The sequence below is a fragment of the Gobio gobio genome, assembly GCF_949357685.1.
Source record: "Gobio gobio genome assembly, chromosome: 18".
NCBI lineage: Eukaryota > Metazoa > Chordata > Actinopteri > Cypriniformes > Gobionidae > Gobio > Gobio gobio.
Genome location: NC_137111.1, coordinates 18363451 through 18386207, shown reverse-complemented (window position 1 = coordinate 18386207; position 22757 = coordinate 18363451). Strand labels below are relative to the sequence as shown.

Genomic DNA, 22757 nt, shown 5'->3' with positions numbered 1-22757 from the left:
TGTGCACATTTTGCCGCATTCAAGAAGCAGTGCCTAAAATTAAAGGTGCGGTATGTAGGATTGACAGTGGTCGAAATAGGTACTGCAGTGAAAAACTTACATACAGCACCTTTAACACTCAGCAAGCACCAAATGCGAGTGAAAATTGCCGTTGGCGAGTACATGAAACGATCAGCTGTTGGCCGGTAACATTTTTTATGAGTTAACAATGCAACGTTGTGAGAACACGAATGTGAACGACGCTCAGGACAGTTGAAGGGCCAATGCTGATCGAAAAGAAAGTTGAAGCCATGCCAATTGAAACATTTTGATTGGAAATTACATCTGTGACGACCTACAGCCAATGAGAGAGCAAGGGAACGTTCTTGGGGAGGAGTCACAGACCTGCAACAGAACATTAGCAAGCATGGCTTCTACAAGCAACCATTCTCCCATTCATTTTCTCCTGTGCAAATCGGTGCACAGACAACTTGGATCACAAGCTTGCTTGCATCATTTAAAAAAAATCCTCTCTCACGCATGATCTTATGCAATTTCCTCTATCAATTCTCATTTGTGTGTGGTTGTGAAATGTAGACCAGACAGATTTGTTGGTGATTCTTCCTATTGAAATGTGTATGTGTGACCCCGTCGCCGATCAGTTGCGTAATGTGCACACTAAATGGTAGACGCTAGAGTGTGTCATGCAGTGTGAGAAAATCGTGCAGTGTACCCGGCATGATGTGAACTGGGCTTGCTGGATAGAAGCATAGCATGGTGAAACATGCAATCTGTCAGGACAGTGGCAGCTCTATCACCTTTAAAGAATAAAATCTGTTGTGCAAGTCCACAGTAGTATTGTCAAAAATATCGATATGTATCGAAATATCTGAAACGGTTCTATATCTCCTTTTCTGCAGTATCGATACACAGATAACCAGCTGTGCGTTCTTGCTTTCATCTCTCCAACGGCGAATTGAAACACACCGCCTCCTCTCATACACTAGTCTCATTCGCAGCAGTTGAATAGTGTTGTATTGTGCATCATTTTATTAATTCCCGCAGGTTTTGCGCTCACACAAAAAGTGCGATCAAATACATACAAAATGATGTCCGTCTTGCTGAGTATTCAGGTAAATACAGTTTTGGAAGGTAAATATTTGAGAGAAAACATGTTGTGTAACAGTTTATTGGATCCGTGCATAAGTTCTTAAGTGACAGCAGCCTAATATTCCTGCTGCAAAAGACAAAGAGAGAATTACAACTTTAAATGTAAGCATTAATCTGTATTTAAAGACTATCCAGAGTTATTTTAAATTTGATCACTTGATTTAATTTCTGTAGTATCTCTTACCTGAATACTACCGTTAGATTCACCTGAAAAACTTAAAGCCATGTTTATTTAATTGTATTTATTTGTGCTATCGTTTGCAATATGTTTATTAGTTCTTATTTTATTACAGACTGTTTACTGGTCTTTTTTTCAGTGAGTGATTCAAATAAAGCCTCCCTGTTCTGTGCGTAAGCTATTGCAAACAAATTACCCAAATTAATCAAAAACATGATATCTGTATGGCGGTATATATGGCAGTTTTTTCTGTGGTATATCGAAAGGTATCGTAGTGAAGTTGGAAATTCCTGTATTGTGACAACACTAGTCCACCGTGACATCACCATACAGATTTATGAACTACGTTAATACCCAATATTCCCAACACCCAGGTGCAGCAGTTATGGCCTCCACAGGACACTAAATAAACACTTAAACTCACTTCTCCGGTCCTGCTCTCATTTTCCTTGTTCTCTTTCGACTTGTGAGCTCCTTTACTTTTAGCTTTGGGTCGAATGTGATTGACAGCATTGGCAACAAAAGCACTGTTCACATCCCACCCTGGGTCCTGAACATGAGGAAACAATGTCAAAGTCAGCATTTTAAACAATAAAACATTCAAACAGCAAACTCTGGAAGTCCCTCAGCTATGGCAGTATGGTCGTCTCATTTTTCATACCTCCTCACTAGAACGGGCCGTCGGCTGCCGGTTGCTTTTGTTCCCTGAAGCCAGTGGAGGTCCAGAAACACTTGTACTTGGAGGAGCGACTGTCTTCTCTTCCAGCTTTGAAAGGCCAATATCTTCCATCTCCTCGGGCTCAGACTCCTCAGACTCGTCGAGTTCAGAATCAGCTCCAGCATTCTCCTCCTCCTCCTCTTCCTCCTGAAAGAAAAGAAATATCACATTTTAAAAGCGTGTTAATAGAGCTAGGGGACTATACAAAAAAATGTATATTCAAGGGTTTTTTTTTTTTTTTAATGACAATAGACAAAGTCTATCTGGCAAGCCCTATATTATGGGTACAAAATGTTCCCACAAATTTGGCAAAATCCTTGTGGTGAATGTTTTGGTCCCCACGAGGAAAACAGCATATAAATCATACCAAGTGATGTTTTTTGAAAATGTAAAAATGCATAAAGTTTTCTGTGATGGGTAGATTTAGTGTAAAGGGATAGATATACATGAATGAGCGCGTGCAGGACTATTTAATAAATGTCTGCTTTTGAGGTCCGAAAAAGATAGAAGGACATAGGGCATTCGAACAACAGCAGGGTGAGTAAAAGATAGCTTTATTTTCATTTCAGGGTGAACTATCCCTTTAAAATACCCAATAACCGTGGTTGAGAGAAAAGGAGCTACACTGATCTGCCGCAATGTAAAAAAAAAAAAAAAAATGCAGAAGGAACACATCCTGTGTCAAAGCCCTCTCACACCATCATCACCATTAAACTAGTTTCAATGTACCTGTTCAGTATTTTCATCCTTTTTAACCCGCTCTAGTTTCTTCCGCTGCCGCTGCCGCTAGAAAAAAAAAAAAGACAAATGATCATCAATGTATTATTATTTTTGGTAGTAAAATAATGCATACAATAAAATACAGCCTATTTATGGCTGTGTTCACAATAAGAGCACAATTTAAAAAACAATGCTTAATAGATCTGCTCTGACAGTAAACTGTGTTAAAGGTGATTCATTCTTGTACTTATTGTGGTAAAGTTTATCTCCTCTCACCTTCCTCTTGGCTTTGCGCCTCTCTGCTTTCCGCCTGGCCTTCTCCTCCTCACTAAGACCCTCCTCACCATTTAAGACATCCTGTAGAACACACAATAACCCAAATGAGACAGGGTATCAGGAACAAAAAACAAAACAAAAATTAAACTTTATTAGTTTCAGAAGAGAAAAACTGTGCAAAATAGCGGTTTCAGAGCATGCCTTTCATCAAAGATGTTTAAGAAGGCAATTTTACCCAATAAAGAAAGACTTCTTTAGTTATAGGCACTAAAACAAGGTTGACAATGTTACAAAACCACTGTGGAGGACTTTGGCCTCCATAAATCCATATGCTGATTGACAATGCACACATGTATGAAGCCAGTGTTGCTCTCCCTATGAGTGGTTAACCAAATCAAATGCAACTCAAAGCTTAAAATTCTTAAAGATGACCGCAGGGTAACGGTTTTGGGTGAGCAGACAATTCTTACAATGTCTAACATTATATAGTCTGTGGAAGAATGCACATTATACAAGACACCATTTGAACGTTTCAGCAATGAATGTGAAACATTCATCAAAATAACACAGTGTTTCTTGAAACAAAAGAGCCTCAAAGCAACTGCAACAAATATGAGGGGAGTAACTGTTTGGAGCACACTGACCAGACCTTGACCTGGAACGTTCAGACATGACTAGAAGATAAAGTTCATTCACTTCTTTCTATGTTTTTGAAAGAAGTCTCTTATGCGCATAAAGGCTGCATTTATATGATATAAAAAGTCATATTTTTAAATATTATTATAATTTAAAATAACTTTTGTAGTTAAATACATTGTATGTATTAAATATTATATAATATTATTATATTATATATTATTACACATATTATGTATAATACATCCTGTGATGGCAAAGCTGAATTTTCAGCATCATTACTCCAGTCTTCAGTGTCACATGATCCTTCAGAAATCATTCTAATATGCAGATTTGATGCTCAATACATATTTATTATTATCATCATTATCATCAAGGTTAAAAGCAGTTGTGCTGCTTATTGTTTTTGCAGAAACCATGAAAAGAAATTCAGGATTCTTTGACTAGAAAGAACAGTATTAGAAACGGTTTGTAGCGGTTCGTTTTTTATCACATTTCGGTACGTGCTTAACTATATTGCCAAAAGTATTGGGACACCCCTCCAAATCGTTGAACAACAGCAACTGGCCACGTAAAAAAAACAAAAAGAGACCATCACAGAGGGGGTTCAGTGCATGCTGAGGCACACAGTTAGCAGAAGTCGCCAACTTTCTGCTGAGACAATAGCTACAGGCCTCCAAACTTTGTGTGGCTCAAGATTAGTGCGTAGAGCTTCATGGAATGGGTTTCCATGGCTGAGCAGCTGCATTCAAGCCTTACATCACTAAGTGCAATGCAAAACGTTGGATCGCCATTGGACTCTAGAGAAGTGGAGACGTGTTCTCTGGAGTGTCAAATCACTCTTCTCTGTCTGGCAATCCAATGGACGAGTCTAAGTTTGGCGGTTGCCAGGAGAACGGTACTTGCCTGACTGCATTGTGCCTGACTGCATTGTGCCAAATGTAAAGTTTGGTGGAGGGGGGATTATTATGTGGAGTTGTTTTTCAGGGGTTGGGCTTGGCCCCTTAGTTCCAGTGAAAGGAATACCAATACATTTTGGACAATTTCATGCTCCCAACTTTGTGGGAACAATTTGGGGATGGCCCCTTCCAGTTCCAACATGACTGCGCAACAGTGCACAAAGCAAGGTCCATAAAGACATGGATGAGCGAGTTTGGTGTGGAGGAACTTGACTGGCCTGCACAGAGTCCTGACCTCAACCCAATAGAACACCTAGAACACCTTTGGGATGAATTAGAGCGGAGACTGTAAACCAGGCCTTCTCGTCCAACATCAGTGCCTGACCTCACAAATGCGCTTCAAGAAGAATGTGTTTATGGGAATTTTTGACCACTCCTAACAGTTGTGGAAAGTCTTCCCAGAAGCTGTTATAGCTACAAAGGGTGGGCCAACTCCATATTAAACCCTACGGATTAAGAATGGGATGTCATTAAAGTTCATGTTTTACTGTCAAAAAAAAATAAATTAATCAAACTACAAGCAACAGCACAAATAAATACAATAGAGAAAAATACAAATAAAATAAACAGTGCTTTTCAGGTGTCTAACAGTAGTTCTCAGGTATAGAAATTGAATATAGATGCATACATGTCGTCAGATTTTAGATGAACCGTGGTGCAAGTGCGTGCCGAACCGTTGGTGGAGAACCACGGTTACATGAAAACTGAAACTAAGACTTAATCGATTGGTCGAAAAATTTATTTTCGTAAACTGAAATAAAATAATTTCATGAATGTATAATTGTATTCATAATTAATGAGCTCTTATCCTGTGGTAGGAAATCTGATCTGTGGCTGTTTAGGGAAATCCCTGTAGATGGCGCTGCATGCACGTGAGGTAAGTAGGGCTGTACGATTAACCGCTCTCCTGTCAATGAAGGGCCGTAACATCTCTAGTCCTAATTCTGCGGCTATTCACAAAGAATGCTTTGTGGCAGTGGAATGGGAAGTAACTCAAGGTTATGAGACGCAAGTTGAACTTCTTTTTAACTTGAGCGGAGCATTTTTAGAATCCCGTTTCATGCGTGAGACACTTGTGCAACAGCCAAACATGTCCTCCAAGTGCAAAAAAACCTGTAAAGTACTTTTATGTTTGAAATTTCCTGTTTGCATGATGGTGACAGGTTATTATCTTTGTTTTTACAAAACATTTACAGCTAATAATAATATTATCCTTGAGGAGACATTTCCCTACAATGTAGGGAATACCAGGACAACACACACACAATTTTACTTGTATACTTATAAGTTGCATTTATTTGGTTCTTTGTTCAATCTCAAACCATTATTTTACTTGTATTACTAAGATGTCTTCACAAGAGTTTAAGGTGCAGTGTGTAATATTTATGAGGAATGATTGAACGAAATGGAATATAATATACATAACTATAGCCAAGTTTGTTATCGACAAAGTGAATACGCGTTAAAAAAGATTGCGAAATTTGCTGTCTACAGCCTGTTACCGATAAAATAGTTTTTTTTTTAAAAGCACTGTCGCATGTTGTTGTATCGCTAAAAAAATCTGCCCTCAAGTCAGTTCCATACATAATTTCACATATCACAAATTATATTGGATCTTTTGCATCCCAAATATTTGTAAAATTCAGAGAGTTATGAGAAGATTGAAATGTACTTACTATATCCAGAATAATAGGCCTATTACTAAATTAGGAAATATTAAAATCAGAAGATCACGGAGAAGTGGGACAGTTTGTCTGACAGGACTGCATGTAACCGCCTATGATGAATCAAATCCATGGAATTCTCATTTCTCCTGTATGCAAAATTTTACTAGCCATAAAAAAAAGATTGGTACAGTAAAATGCTCGGTCATATAGCAGCAATCTTTCTGAGCTATTTCTATTAGGGATGGGCATTTTTGTTAATTCGATCATCGATAGGTCTCAAAAAAACGAGTACTCTGGGGTGCGGGGCATGTCCGTCATGGACATAAGGAAAATATGGTTACGAAAATTACTTTTGTAACAGTATTTTCAAAAAAATATTTTAAGATTTTGAATCTTAAATGTCTTGCTTTGGTCTACACTGGAAGAGTTCTGTTAACTCTGCTAAACTACAATTACCAAGCTAAAACTGAAACTAAATATATAAAAACTATATAGAAATGTAAAAAACTAAAACTTAACTGAAATTTATTAGCCTGGTTCCGCACACCTACGTACTTCTGCTCAATTTTCATTTTCCCAAGTGAAAAGAGGGAGTGGCTGAGAACGATGACGTTGATGTCGTGCGCTAGTTTGCACATGACATACGTTATGACCAAACGTTAAACGACTGGTTATGGCAGATCCAGAGTGGCTCTGGGCAGATCCAATAGTTTTAAACTTTAACAGAGTACCCGCCTTCAAGGAAGTTAAAAGGTACCATGGCGTGGATTTTTTTATGATTATAGCATTATTTTTTTTAATCTTTTCCCATCACATGAAAGGCTGCAGTGAAGAGCATTGAGTACACAGACAGTCTGTTTATGAATGCAGTGATCTCGTCATTGCAATTCGTTCAAAATACTTTCACCACAACTAACAGCAAACACAATATTGATATGAATACAGTAAGAGCTTCGTTGTGCAGCATTCATTATAACGGCAGTTTGGGCAAATGTGCAGATATATTCGCGACATGTGAAGAGAGTGTTCTTTGATCACTCTCTGTAGTCTAATCGCAATTTAAATAACAGATTTGTTTCATGCTACTAAGAGAAACCATGTGAAGTTGATCGTTTAGTCACTGGCTTGATTCACTGATGCATAAACAGTAGGGGTGTAACGGTACACAAAACTGACGGTTCGGTACGTACCTCGGTTTTGAAGTCACGGTTCGGTACAGCAGTTTTTAAAAAATGGCTTTTCATTTCTTTTTTAATTAAACAGTGGTTTACTGAAATAAATGTGTCGGTCCTTAAATAACTTAAATTATAACTAAAAGTTTCTTAAAGATAATGCTGTAAACTATATAGGGAGCCCTTACTTGCACATTATTACTATAATATTAAAGGTTAACAGCAGAGCCCAAACTATGAGCCTATATTCAGCTGATATTCATGTTTAGATATAGGATATGGGCCGCTGTTTCAGGTAAAATGGGCTGCTGTTTCAGGTAAAATGGGCCGCTGTTTCAGGTAAAATGGGCTGCTGTTTCAGGTAACCAATGGGCCAGTCAAACTGCAAAGGGAAATAGTGATTTATCATCAATTTTAATTTTATGTAGCCACATAAATTTAAACTGCATTAAACAAACTTCTGCCTTCTGCATTGAATGCTGCCAGACAAGTCGTTGTCTCCCCCTTCTCTCCTGCACACACCTCCATACATGGTTGGCCAACCTGTCCAATGACCTTTGTCGAACTGAACTGGGCTTCGTTTCCCAAAACCATCGTTTTCCTTCTCCCTCTCTCCTCTATTCTTGCTTTCTTCTCGTTTGTCATACTCACTGTAAATGAAATATCTACCACCATTATTACTGGTGGGGGGACATGGTGTGTGTGTGTCGGTGTGTGCTTGTTTATGTGATTTATGAGGACACAAATTTGTATAATGACATTTACCAATTACACTGGTATTACAACATCAAAGTGGTTTATGAGGACATTCTAAATGTCCCTGTAAATCAAATCGCTTTAAAAACATACTAAACAATGTTTTATTAAAAATGTAAAAATGCAGAATGTTTCCTGTGATGGTTGGGTTTATGGGTGGGGGGATAGAAAATACAGTTTGTACGGTATAAAAATCATTCCGCCTATGAAGAGTCCCCATAATGTTGTTGCACCAACATATGTGTGTGTACAAAGCGGTAATGTTTGCACTTAGGTTTTATTACGCGGGTTCTCACACACACTGAAGCACTCGCTGTGTTTTCAGCCTCTGTAGCCTGACATGAACTTCATCTTCAAGCCGCTCTGAGAGGAACTTCTTGAACATTTTTCCCGTTTTACCGTTCATTTGAGAAAACGGCCACCCGTCAAAATAAAAGTTTGGTTTAATTTGACAGAAATATATTACTGTTGTACAGTAAAATTTAGACAAGTCTCAATGCAATAATACTACTAATAAAATATTATCAAAACTTATATTTTTAAGGAATTATCACGTTCTCTTCCATGTTTTAATTTTATCAATAAAGCTCACGTTGACAAAAAACTGTTTAATTTCATATGAATAAAATTTAAATTAAATTAATATTTCATGTCTTCATTTGATTTGAAAACAGAATTTGAAAAATGAAACTGAATTGGATGGGGGAAAACAGGCTATTTCATAAGGCTCTAAAGTTGTAATTTTTGCAAAATTGATAGGTTTCATTATTTAAATTAATTAGACATGCTTTTTTTATTACTAAAAAAATATTTAACCATTAAAATGGAGTCCAAAAAACGGAATCCAGAAAAATTAAGACGGAATTACGGGGGAAAATTAGCGGAATTTGAAAAAATAAAAACAAAATTTTATATATATATATATATATTTATTTATTAATGGATTTCACAGGGTTCTAATCATTAACCTTAGGCCTACTTTCAATAAAAAAATTATATAATCATGATTTTTCATGAATAAAATAAATATTATAATTATAGGCCTAAATTCCTTGGTATCAGCTTTCATCAATGGTAGGCTATAGCCTAATTAATAGTCTACAAATTAAAACTAATTTGGTTTGCCATGATTAATTCCTGTTCATGATCAGTAAAATAAAAACAAAAGCTTCTAGCAAGAATAAACACACAGGAACCGTTAAATTATTGTAGTATTAATTATTTTTTTTAACTATCTTGATAAGCTACTATCCACGCAGCGTTTTGCGCTCAGATGTGACGGTGGAATTAATACATTACCTAAATGTTATTACAGTGTCAAACTGTCATTTTCTCCTTACAGTCTTGCGAGTTAACAATAATGCCTGACCAGTGAATTAGGCTACTTGATGAACTAGCCCTATTCGCACGGGATTAGTATTTCTGGGGACCTCGTGTGATTTAGAAATTACGCACAGGATGCATTCGCACAGGATAAGCAAAGTGTGTGATTTTATTCGTATTTACTGACTTATCTCCCGGATATGATGTCAATACTTATAAATGTTTTTTTTTCGTTATAGATTTAGCTGTATCATATGATGTATCATAAAACAACAGTTCCTTACCGCGTGCTGTTATGTTATCTAGGCTTGTTGCGATCAGAGGCGTCGCAATAGGGCAGGCAAGGCAGGCACTTGCCTGGGGCCCCGCCTTTTGAGGCTATGCTTTCGCCACCTCCTCTCCTTCTTCAAACTGTATAAAATGCATGATTTGATTTTTTAAGCATGAAGAGAACTTATCCGTTTGGCTTGGCCGCTCGCTCCAACAAATAGTTAAAATAGATAAAATAAAGAAAGCAAACAGGACGCGTGCTTTCTTTCGTCTGCAGCGCATCTCATAAATGAACCGAAACTAAGCGTATCAGGCTTCTTGCCTCACATATATGTGAGAAATATATCTAGCCTGAAAGCTTGAAATGTCTACTTTTAAATGAACAAATTCAAATCGAAAACAAATATTCTCTGGTTGTAATCCGTATGAAAAGTGCATTTCTCTCTAAAGGCGCGTCCACAAGGCGCAGCGGAGAGGCGGCATCGTCAACTTCATCTCTCCAGCCGACACTGACTCAGAAAATACTAGTTTAATAATAAACAAATAAAATGGCTCCTTGTTATTTTTTTCTGACACATTTATAATCATTACTTTTGCCAGTGTTTTTTCTCAAGCTTTAAGCGTGTGCGCCGCTTCCATGAACCCAGCTTATATATTTAAGCAGCCTAATTAAATTAGTCTAATATAAATGTGCACTATTTAATTAGTAGGCTAATAAGTATATCCAGCTCTTCTACATTAAATTAGTTTGAGTTAACATAGGCTAGTTGATAAACTAATAAAATAAAGTGATTAAAATGATAACCATATTTCTATATGTCGGATAATTTCTTGTTCCTGTCACCACCACACAAAGCACCGTTTTTAAGGTGACAATTGGTTATAAATAGGGATGCACGATATATCGGCAACATATCGTTATCGGCCGATAAATGATTATTTTTGATGTTATCGTTATCGGTCCAATAAGAAAATTTGACCGATATAGTCAAGCCGATAGATAATGTATTATTTCCTTCAGCTGAGACGGACGCGCTGTCCACCATGATGGGTTTGAATTGCTCTAAATATGTTTGGAATCACTTCGAAAAGGAAAATACAGTTATGTGCAACATGTGCAGCGCAAGTCTTCTATAATCTACATAAAATGATAATGAGAATAGAATAGGCTGTAAAAGAGCGTTGTGTTTCAGCGCGTTTGTTGAGGGAAGAGCGCGCCCACGGAGTTACACCTTCATGACGAGCACAGTCAAGTTCGCTTGTGCATTCACAGCCTTTTGTGCCATTGTAAGTTGTAATATTATATTTATTATTATTCTGTGTATGTAATATCATATAGGATGCGTTTGGTTGAGTTAATAAACGATGCAGTAAAGCACTTCATTGTAACGGTCTTTAGCTTCAGCGCGCGCCCACGGAGTTACACCTTCATGACGAGCACAGTCAAGTTTGCTTGTGCATTCACAGCCTTTTGTGCCATTGTAAGTTGTAATATTATATTTATTATTTTGTGTATATAATCCCATATAGGATGCGTTTGGTTGAGTTAATTAACGATGCAGTAAAGCACTTCATTGTACCGGCGCGCGCATTTCAAACAGAAATGCACAGCATTAATAACTACTGGGACTGTCCTATAGGCTACATAACACTGCAATGAGAATATTTCTGTTATAAAACGTAGTGAATTCTCTGGGTTTAGTTGTTTTTCAGCGCGCTGTTGTGGGAAGCGTCAACAACGCATTCTGACCAGCACAGTCAAGTTTGCTTGTGCATTCGCGTCATTTAAAGCATATGTAAGTCGTAATATTACGTTTTTGTAGTATAAACATCTGATTAAAGTCATATAGGATGTGTTTCGTTGAGTCAATAACCCGCAGTGCTTCACTGTACCGGTGATCATCTTCAGCTTCAGCACGCGCTCTCAAACAGGGGAAGAGCATCCACAGGAGTTATAACACTTCACCTATGCGTGATTTTGTGCTAATATAAGTTGTAATATTATATTTATTTTGTATAAATATCTGATTGTTCTCATATATGATGCGTTTAGTTGTTAATTAAACTTCTAAGCGCTTCAGTTTATGGTTGTTCGTTCATTCTCTCCAGCTTCAGCGCGCTCTCAAACAGCAACATTATTCCTAATAGACTAGACTAATATTACAGATGTTTACTATTACTGTAATATTAAACATATTTTTTTTTTCAAAAACACAGAAGCATTATTTTTAATAATTAGCACTTTTATTGTTCTCGTATCATTTCCATCAACAATATGGTTTGATTAAAACCATTTCTTTATCGTCTGTGCGGAGGTTATTTCATGCACTTGCATTCTGATTCTTTATTATGCAGCCTAAGTAATGCTGTTCAATTACTTGTTTGCATTATTTAGGTATATTATTTTTATTTTTTAGACAATATAATTTTTGGTAACATTTAAAAAATAAGGTCTCATTTTATTAATGCATTAACTATCATGAACAAACAGAGAGCAATAACCTTTGTTTCTTTTAGTAATAAAATGTTTGTGTTTTGTAACAGTCCATTCACAGTTCATACCTAATGTTAAAAGACACAACTTTGGGTCTGAATATGTTGAGATTAACATGAACTAAAATTAATAAATCCTGTTGAAGTATTGTTCATTCATTGTTGGTTAACTAATACTAACAAAAATTAAAACCTTATTGTAAAGTGTTAAAAAAAATTTTTGGCCATATGAGTGTAAAATTAATTTGAAAAGGTAAGGAATCTCACACTGGTTCAAATAGGCTACTGTAGTGTATAGGTTTGATTTATGTTGAAGTGTTTGGGACATGGCTTTTAATGGTGAGCCTTTTGTTTTTGTAATCAGGCTCTCAGAGTTTATTAAAATTTGTATTTAGATTTATCGGCCAATATATCGGTTATCGGCTTTCAAATATTAAGAATTATCGGTTATCGGTATCGGCCAAAATGTTCATATCGGTGCATCCCTAGTTATAAATATGAAGGTTGTACTGTATTTTGAAGATATTGTATTGTATCTTCTCTTATGAAGATGAAGATTGACATTTTGTTAATTAAACAAAAGCACTTTATTTAGTTTTTTTTTAATATATATATAAAAAAAAATATATATATATATATTGGTTTTATGTGTTTTGACTACTTTTTGAATGTTGTAAAATTAGATAACGAAGATAGGCTGTATTAAATTTTTTTTTAAATAGGGCCTCATTGGTTAATTTTGCCTGGGGCCCCCACTCAATGTTGGTTCGCCTCTGGTTGCGATAGTCGGTGTTACACCGGTTACATCACTTTTCCACCGTCGTTTTGATTTTGTATAACCTAGTAATAAAAATAGTTCAGTTAGAGAACAGAAGTTACAATTAAAAACTGAACTGAGCACAGACCAGCAGCAGGAGATTTCATTTATCACAAGAGTGAGGAACTGACAATATGAATGCAGAAGATTAAAGCTAAATGTAAAAGCACCCATTTAAGCGAGCTTGTCATTGTATTGTTCTGTTTTTGTGTTTTTCATTAATAATAATATTGAACACACCTTTCAAGCAATTCGCTCCCAAATTGGCTCTAATTCTAAAGTGAAAGTATAATGTGCACAGCCGCACAGGGATTTAGGCTATAACGGTGTGCGTTATGAATGCAGCCTTCGTTCTTCGCGAAATGTGGATACAAATGCGCACAGGAAACAAAAACCTTGCAAAAGTTATATACGACCCTCCAAATCCTGGCCAAATCACAAGAGATGGCGATTCGCATAGGACTAATATTATCACAGGGTGTGTTCGGCGGAATATGGTAGGTCATTCGCGGGGTAATTTTATAAATTACAGACATGGCCGATTCGCACTGGATTAAGATCACAAACAACCTCCGCAATTATTACAAATGGCTAGAGGTCACCAGGCAATAAATCCCGTGCGAATAGGGCTTTTAAGAAAACATTTTGGCATTAGGCATTGCATTGATTAATGCCTAAAAATGTAAAAGTTTTACCTTTATACAAATAAAATTAATCACCGGAGTGAATATGAACATGATTTATTGTGGTTCTTAAGTCAATACTTTTTTAATGGCTTGTCAACTTCCCATTCCTCCGCTGCGTGATTCCAGTCAGCGCTGGATTCTAGCCACCACCGGATTGAGCGTTTTAGTCATTGTAAAATAAACGATATAGTTTACGTCGCATTAAACAGGCAGATTTTATAATGTGGTAGGCATTATTTTGCAAGTAATTAGCATACATGTTTAATTTTGTCTTGCCTGGATCTTTGCATAGGATCTTTGGTATAAACTTGTGAACGCCCCCCAGGAACACCTGAACGCCCCCCTTTCAAGAATCTTGCTTCCAACGCCCCCCGTTGTGCTCTGAACGCCCCCTGGGGGGCGGTACCGCCCCCGTTGAGAAACACTATACTAGAGGATGTGGTGCTGGTCCTTCAAGAGTCACTCTCAACCTATCTGTCCATAAAGCCTATAAAAAAACCTTCTTCATGTATTTTACAACACTTCAGCTTGTGATTCTTATCTAGTGGGGGTCATTTTTTAGGATTCTTTACCTAACTGAAGTCTCTGAGATCCTGACACCTTGCACTTCTGGAGACTCCAGGTAGGTTGCAGCTCTGGAAAATTGTGGCGCTGGAGACTAAAGGGTTCCTGATGGTTTCAACCTTAATTCTTCACCTTAATTCTTAATTCTTTTGCAGTTAACAGGTGTCTTTTCTTCACCACATGTTTTTGTCAGATCCTGCTGACCCAACGAGCATTTCACTGTCCAATGGTCATGCCTTAACTGCAATGTCTAGTATTGCATTAGTATTGCATCCTTCTCATGGGCATTTAATACTTTTTGACTTTTCAGTCTGAGTTAAATCTCTTTTTTGGCTCAATTTATCTGTAAAAGAAAACATGCCTAATAATTCTGCACACCTGAATATAAGGTGTTTTTCATGTCCAGCCTTCATGAACAATTATAAATCACTTATACATTATTAAATACTAAATCAATAGTAGTTATTAGGATTACTGTGGTTTGGAATTGGTCAAATGTGCCTGGAAAAAAAATATGATCAGAAAATCAACGTGCCTAATAATTCTGCACTCCCTGTATAATCTTAGTGACTGTCATTTTCATGATGGATTTATCTAAGCATAGCATTAAATAATCAAGACATCACTAAAAGGTTAAATAGAATATATTATATATATATATATATATATATATATATATATATATATATATATATATATATATATATATATATATATATATATATATATATATATATATATATATATATATATATATATATATATATATATATATATATATATATATATATGCTAATATAGTGCATATATTTAGTGAAAGAGTTAATTTCTCTAGTGAATTAACAGCTGTGGACACTGAACTCCTCTGTGAGTGGAGATTTCGTTTATCATCTATGGGTGGCAGGTCTTTCTTTGTTACAGCCCCTAAGCTATGGAACTCTCTCCCCCTGGCTCTCACGACAACAACCACGTTAAATGAATTTAAATGTAAACTCAAAACACATTTGTTTAATCAGTATTATCAGTCATGACAATGTTAACTTGACATAACACAGTCACAATGTTAACTCACTACCAATAATCTGTTGCATCTTTACTCTAACTGCCCACCATGCTGTCTGTAATTAATGTTTGTTGCCTTTGTTTTTCATGTTGTATTGCAAATGTAGTGCGATTTGCAAATGCAATCGCTCATTACTTGGACTGGGCAAATGTCCACTGAGCTTGGGAAAGGCGCTATATAAATTAAACGTATTATTATTATTATTATTACTGAATGACTTCTGACTCTGATGTAAATGATGCTGCGTGACATTGTTTACAAGCTGTTTGACGTCTTTCCGCGATTGAAACACTGATTGAGTGATTACGCGACATATGATACGTTTCAGTAAGTGTTATCCTCAACATACCTTAAGATATTAATTCATGTTTATTCTTCTGGAAGAGAAGATCGCGTTCACTCGCGTGCGCCACGGCCGCTTGAATTGACGCGAATATACAGTGATCAGTAATCACATTAAAGAGCGTCAAAACGTCATTTATCGTTTGAATTTCGTGATAAAATGGACTGAATACTTAATATGTTAGAGAGGGAACTAGGATTAAAGTGTGTTCCGCGCTTAAAACAAGCCTACTGTTTCTGTTAAAGATTGCATTCGGAACCGTTCGGTACACACGCTCACCGAACAGAGAGCCCTGTACCGAAACGGTTCGGTACGAATACATATACCATTACACCCCTAATAAACAGTATTAAACGATTTAGAAAGAAAGTCTGTGTGAACTTGAATGATTATCTACACATCAGAAATCACTGTTACTCACTGTTTGTGGCTGTGCTGTCAAATCCATATCGTAAAAGTCTGTTTGTAAAGCCTTGGCTGACATTGCGACTAAAATAAACTGAATCCCTTTTCTCCAAATTTTCTGGGCGGGCAAAGCAGAGAAAGGGGAGGTAACCTTTCCCCCATATGACGACATACAGGGAAGATTCCAGATCGGCTCGTCTGAGCTTTCATTTTCTCAAAGGCAGAGCAGGATTATGGGATCAGTTTCCCGCCAAATTTATTGCAATCACGCATAAAAAAATAATAAGCATGAATCAAAATTTTAAAAGCACATGTGAAAATATAACGCACAAAACTGAAAAATCAATGCAAAATTAACCAGAATCACAAACAACGCAGTCACGGAAATAAAAATAATAAGCGCAAATCAAATATTTAAACAAGTTTAAAATTATATTGCTCAAAACTGAATCATGAATTCAAAATTATCCAAATCGCTCACAAAATCATGTTTTCTGCTCTTATTTTAATTTTTTGCATGTCCGTGCTCGTTTCTCCTTTGCTCTTGTTTCCACATTCTGTGCTTGCGGTTTCAAATGTTGCAGTTCAAGTTTCATGTAAATTAGGGGCGGGTCTTAGCATCACCATTGGTCCACTAGTTTTAGATTGACAGCTCATCCTCAAGCCAATCAATTGAAGAGAGAAGTTGACGTCACTCCAATGCGACTCATGCCGCAGTTCAGCCAGCAGCTGTTGAGCTATATACGAGTATAACGTGTTCTATATCTGCAACGAAATACATTATTGTATTGTTATAAATATAATCTTAGGACTCTCTCCTTTTGTATGATAGACGTTTTAGGGGGGTTTCCTCACAATTAAAGCAGTAAAATGAACATGATCAGGACTGGGTGCTTAAAGCTTGGCTGTGAGCGAAACGCTTTCACTATCCGTGCGTCACTATGCATGGATGGGCTTTTATTTTATCCGCAACCTTATCACAAAATCCGTCGGCCCCAACGTTTTTTGACCAATGTTCAAAGCTGCATCCGCCCGCCATCCGCTGATTGTAGCTAAAGCCTTGTTGGGCGATGCAAGGCGATGCTGACGCCAGCAATCGTAATGCAAGGGACTGGCCTACATTAAACCTTTAACTAAAATAGTTATTGAGCTGTTTACACTGTCATATACAATAAAAGAGCCTGCACAGCGACAGGAAAGGAAAATAACGCAAAAAACCTGCCTACCATAGCCTATAGAGCATTTGACTGAAGGAGCTCATGCACCGCTCACTGGTAAAACGACGTGCGCTCAAATCCCGCTCCAACATGACATTTCTCTGTACTGTAGCCTACTTTACTTGTTTTAGTTTCATATGTTTAAATATTATAATGTTATTTTTTTCATTTCATTTAGCCTACGTTGATTATGAAATATTATTATGATATATGTGAGAAAACATGGGGGACAGAAATGATTTCGTTTTGTATAAATTGTTTCTTCATTTTAATCAACGTTTTGTCAACCAATTTCGAGGATTTAATAAATAATAAGCAAATATAGCAGACAATGGCATGGAGGCACCAGCGCAGCACGAACGGCTTAAATTAACAACTAGGAAAAATTAAAGCAGTAAAATTAACATTATCACTTACTGACGCTTGACTTACACTTACTGCAGCCTGTTGAGCTATAATGCGTTCGCTATCACCAGTGGTGGAAGTAATAGGCTACAAATAACCAGAGACATATTGACTTTAGTAAAAGTAGAAGTACCACAATGACAACCCTACTTAAGTAAAAGAGTACCTGATTTGAAAAGTAGCCTACTTGCATGACAATTTATTCTATTAATGTCTATTCTAATAATTTTAAAAAGTTTAATTAATTTAGTTTTGGGTTAATGTAATTGTGCTTACCATCTGTGGCCCAGTTTGCGTAGAAAGAGCGGTAATTTTCCTCCAGAGCGACTTTCTGAAGATTTATTTAATTTCTGAAGCTCATTCCGCTCGCAGCACCCTCAACCCAGAAAGCCCTTTGTGACATGCGCTGGTTCGAATATAGGCTATCTGAAATAGCTAGGACTGCCCCCAACTAAAAAATAAAATAAAAATTCTAGTAGCCTATTCATTCATTTAAGTCGTTGTTCACACAGCGCTGGCGCCTGTCATTGGCTTACTCTGCTATATTTGCTTATTGTTTATTAAATCCAGGCAAATGGTTGATAAAACATTGATTAAAATTAAGATACAATTTATTTAAAATGAAATTCACTGAAAAGAAAGGCTTTCAACAAAACAAAACTTGTTTTGTCAAAAAAAAGTTGTGTCAAAATCAGTTCTGTCCCCCATGTCTTCTGACACATTGCGCATCTTATCCTGTTCACTTTCATAATCAACATAGATTAAATAAATAAAAAAAATTATAATATTTGAACATACATGTTCTCATTGTGCTTCATCAAGTTTTGACGTGTTTTATAGATGTGATAATGTTTATTATTCATATGTGGTTACATTCCACCACTGGCTGTGAAAAATATTTCTTTGGAATGAGAGTGGCACTAACCAACTATTTGGGGTCATGATTAACCCCTCTAAAATGTTGATTGTGTAAATTGATATATTTAATATATTCATGATTGTAAACAAATATATTTCCTTGCACAAACAGTGGGCCTTAGAGATGCGCAGTGGGTGGTTACAGCCGCGGACTCCGCGGATCGGGCGGATGACGTGACGAAAAATGATATTTTAATATTTTAAATTTGGGCGGGTGGTTCAACCATTTAAATTAATAATAAAAAAAACATATAGGCCTACATTGTTAAATATTGTTGCAGCGCCTGGTAGGCCACTAAGCAAACCTGCAAGGGAGCCCGTACACTGCCTGGGTTTTGTTTCGATATTAGTTATATCTTAAAACAGCCAGTCATTGTAGTCACTCAGGGAATAGGCATTTAAAAGAGAGAACGAGAGAGCTAAACTTATACAAATTCAATAACATCCACAGCAGAAAACAGCAGAAGTGGAGGTGCTGCAAATTTGAGTTAATTTAGATGTATTTATTTTTAGCATTTAGTAATTTATTTGTTGGGGAGAGCGGGGCACAACCTAACGCTTTTTGACTTTCCCAGTTTGTGTAAATCCACTTGGGGTTCAGAGTAGGCTATTTATTTTTTCCCCACATTAATTGCACACATGTCTAGTACAATTATGTGGTTTTGTTTCATTAATACAGTGTTTACTTTTTTCTTGATTTACCCCGAAAGAATGGAAGTGAAATGTGACAACATGCCCCATAGGTGGGGCACAATGTAACATGACCAAATAACTTCTTAAAATGTTACATGATCAAAAAAATATACAAGACAAACTAAAATATTTTGTCAACAAAATACAATTATTAACTTTTTAAAATAAAATAATGGCATTTTTTAATCATTAAAAATATAAGCATTTTTGAGTTTGACTATAAACACATGGCTAAATACAGCTATACAGCATAATTCAAAACATAATAATAATGAATAATTTCTGAACATTAACTCTCAGACATTATTCACCCTTTTATCATTCTCAAAAGAATTCATAAAAGTATATAATATATGGCATACTTCTAATAGGCGCAGTGTTAACACACACCCCATCTGCAACTGGATTTAAATCTTGGCTCGTGTCTTCTGCTGGTTAGATCAGCATTAAAGAACAATAGCAACTGTTAAATAACAGATAAGATTAAAATAATATCGGATTTGTCTTATTTTAAATAAACACAAAAAAACAGAGATGAAAACTAAACTTAAGTAAGAAATGTACTTTTGCTATGGTTAAAAACATGTTCAGTAATATCTTCCAGAAATTTTTTAATTTTGGAGCTATTTTTTCTCTAAATAATGTTGATATGGCAACTAGTAAATACACTAAGTTTTGTAATTCTGGCATGTGTGGAAAGGGTTAAAACATGCGCGTTACAACTAACCCCGCATTAGGTTCTGCTCCCCTACACTTTACGTGGCCATTAAAAAAAGGCTTAATATTTATATGTTGAATTGTGTTTTTAAAACATACATGAGGTCATATTGTGACCGTTGCGGTGTGCATACAGAATGCCTGAGCAGTAATATTTCCTATATATATATATATATATATATATATATATGAAATATATAGCTAGGGCTGCCCCCAGCTAAAGTTTTTTTTCCTAGTTGTTAATTTAAGCCGTTCGTGCTGCGCTGGTGCCGCCATGCCATTGTCTGCTATATTTGCTTATTATTTATTAAATCCTCGAAATTGGTTGACAAAACGTTGATTAAAATGAAGAAACAATTTATACAAAACGAAATCATTTCTGTCCCCCATGTTTTCTCACATATATCATAATAATATTTCATAATCAACGTAGGCTAAATGAAATGAAAAAAATAACATTATAATATTTAAACATATGAAACTAAAACAAGTAAAGTAGGCTACAGTACAGAGAAATGTCATGTTGGAGCGGGATTTGAGCGCACGTCGTTTTACCAGTGAGCGGTGCATGAGCTCCTTCAGTCAAATGCTCTATAGGCTATGGTAGGCAGGTTTTTTGCGTTATTTTCCTTTCCTGTCGCTGTGCAGGCTCTTTTATTGTATATGACAGTGTAAACAGCTCAATAACTATTTTAGTTAAAGGTTTAATGTAGGCCAGTCCCTTGCATTACGATTGCTGGCGTCAGCATCGCCTTGCATCGCCCAACAAGGCTTTAGCTACAATCAGCGGATGGCGGGCGGATGCAGCTTTGAACATTGGTCAAAAAACGTTGGGGCCGACGGATTTTGTGATAAGGTTGCGGATAAAATAAAAGCCCATCCGTGCATAGTGACGCACGGATAGTGAAAGCGTTTCGCTCACAGCCAAGCTTTAAGCACCCAGTCCTGATCATGTTCATTTTACTGCTTTAATTGTGAGGAAACCCCCCTAAAACGTCTATCATACAAAAGGAGAGAGTCCTAAGATTATATTTATAACAATACAATAATGTATTTCGTTGCAGATATAGAACACGTTATACTCGTATATAGCTCAACAGCTGCTGGCTGAACTGCGGCATGAGTCGCATTGGAGTGACGTCAACTTCTCTCTTCAATTGATTGGCTTGAGGATGAGCTGTCAATCTAAAACTAGTGGACCAATGGTGATGCTAAGACCCGCCCCTAATTTACATGAAACTTGAACTGCAACATTTGAAACCGCAAGCACAGAATGTGGAAACAAGAGCAAAGGAGAAACGAGCACGGACATGCAAAAAATTAAAATAAGAGCAGAAAACATGATTTTGTGAGCGATTTGGATAATTTTGAATTCATGATTCAGTTTTGAGCAATATAATTTTAAACTTGTTTAAATATTTGATTTGCACTTATTATTTTTATTTCCGTGACTGCGTTGTTTGTGATTCTGGTTAATTTTGCATTGATTTTTCAGTTTTGTGCGTTATATTTTCACATGTGCTTTTAAAATTTTGATTCATGCTTATTATTTTTTTATGCGTGACTGCAATAAATTTGGCGGGAAACTGATCCCATACAGGATACCCAGGGCTTGGTTTACACTTAATGAAATTTCTAACCACTTGTGGACCATATACAGGCTAGAGGAACTTATATTAATGTTAAAAAAAAAGTGACATTTTCTTGGGACCTTTAACGCTAGTCAATGGAGAGTGGCCAGAATGGTCTGGTTGGACCAGGCTAGGAATTTATAGCAAAATTTAAAACTATATTAAAATAAAAACTAATTTAAAAATGAAAAACTATAATAACCTTGTTTGATTTTTTTTTACTGAGAACTGTTACACTCAGGAATCGATCAGAAATAGTACAAAAAAATAATAGCCATAGTTGTTAAAAGACCTTAATTAAAGTATTAAATTAAAAAGTAAAGTAAATTAAACTATTGGTCAGAAAACATATGCAAGCAGCTTTCAAAAACAACAGGGAAACATGCAGGTATTTTGACATCTCATTCTCATTACGGTTTTAACTATCTTTTCACATCATAAAAAAACAAAACAAAAAGAAGCCCAGTGTTCTTGTACCTGTGAGAGTGTGTGGTCATTCTGCCCGGGGAGGGCACCTGTGTCCATCTCCTCTGGCCTCTCATCACTGGAGCCTGTGGAAAGATGCAGAGAAAACGATCCATAAATCCAAAGTCCAATTCAAGGAAATAGAATCACTATAACATTAGCCAACATCACACTGTTTGACAGTTAAAACATTAAATAAATGCAGAAATGAGAATCAACACAAGCCACATGTTTTGTATCATATTATCAAATCCCAACATTTACTATTTCCTAGTTCTTTATTCAATGCAAATGCTCACATGACACTCAAAATAAGAAAATACTGTACATTTGTTACTATGAAATGACACATTTCATTCAAATTGCTACAAACTCACGAAAACCTTCACAATCAATCAAGTCTTGGTTTTTACTTCTCTAATTGCATTAGCCACAATACAAAACTGCACATAAACTCAAGGCCAGTGTGTCATATTTTTCACCTTGTCTGCTGATGTTTGTGTTTAATTAGTATTT

At 36.3% G+C, this 22757-nt stretch overlaps 1 protein-coding gene across 2 annotated transcripts in view; it reads right to left on the bottom strand.

The window, feature by feature from the left end:
• The window catches only part of LOC307142657 (uncharacterized protein), a 41063-nt gene that overhangs the window by 14054 nt on the left and 4252 nt on the right, over positions 1-22757 (bottom strand). For both annotated transcript variants that reach the window (XR_013818502.1, XM_079843681.1), the window contains exons 2-6: positions 22254-22327; positions 3042-3122; positions 2775-2831; positions 1989-2192; positions 1752-1877 (exon numbers count right to left, since the gene is read on the bottom strand). Coding sequence is in view for 1 of the 2 variants with exons in the window: in XM_079843681.1 (XP_079699807.1) it covers positions 1752-1877; positions 1989-2192; positions 2775-2831; positions 3042-3122; positions 22254-22327 (542 nt within the window). In the remaining variant the exon portion in view is untranslated. The remainder of the gene's footprint in view (positions 1-1751; positions 1878-1988; positions 2193-2774; positions 2832-3041; positions 3123-22253; positions 22328-22757) is intronic.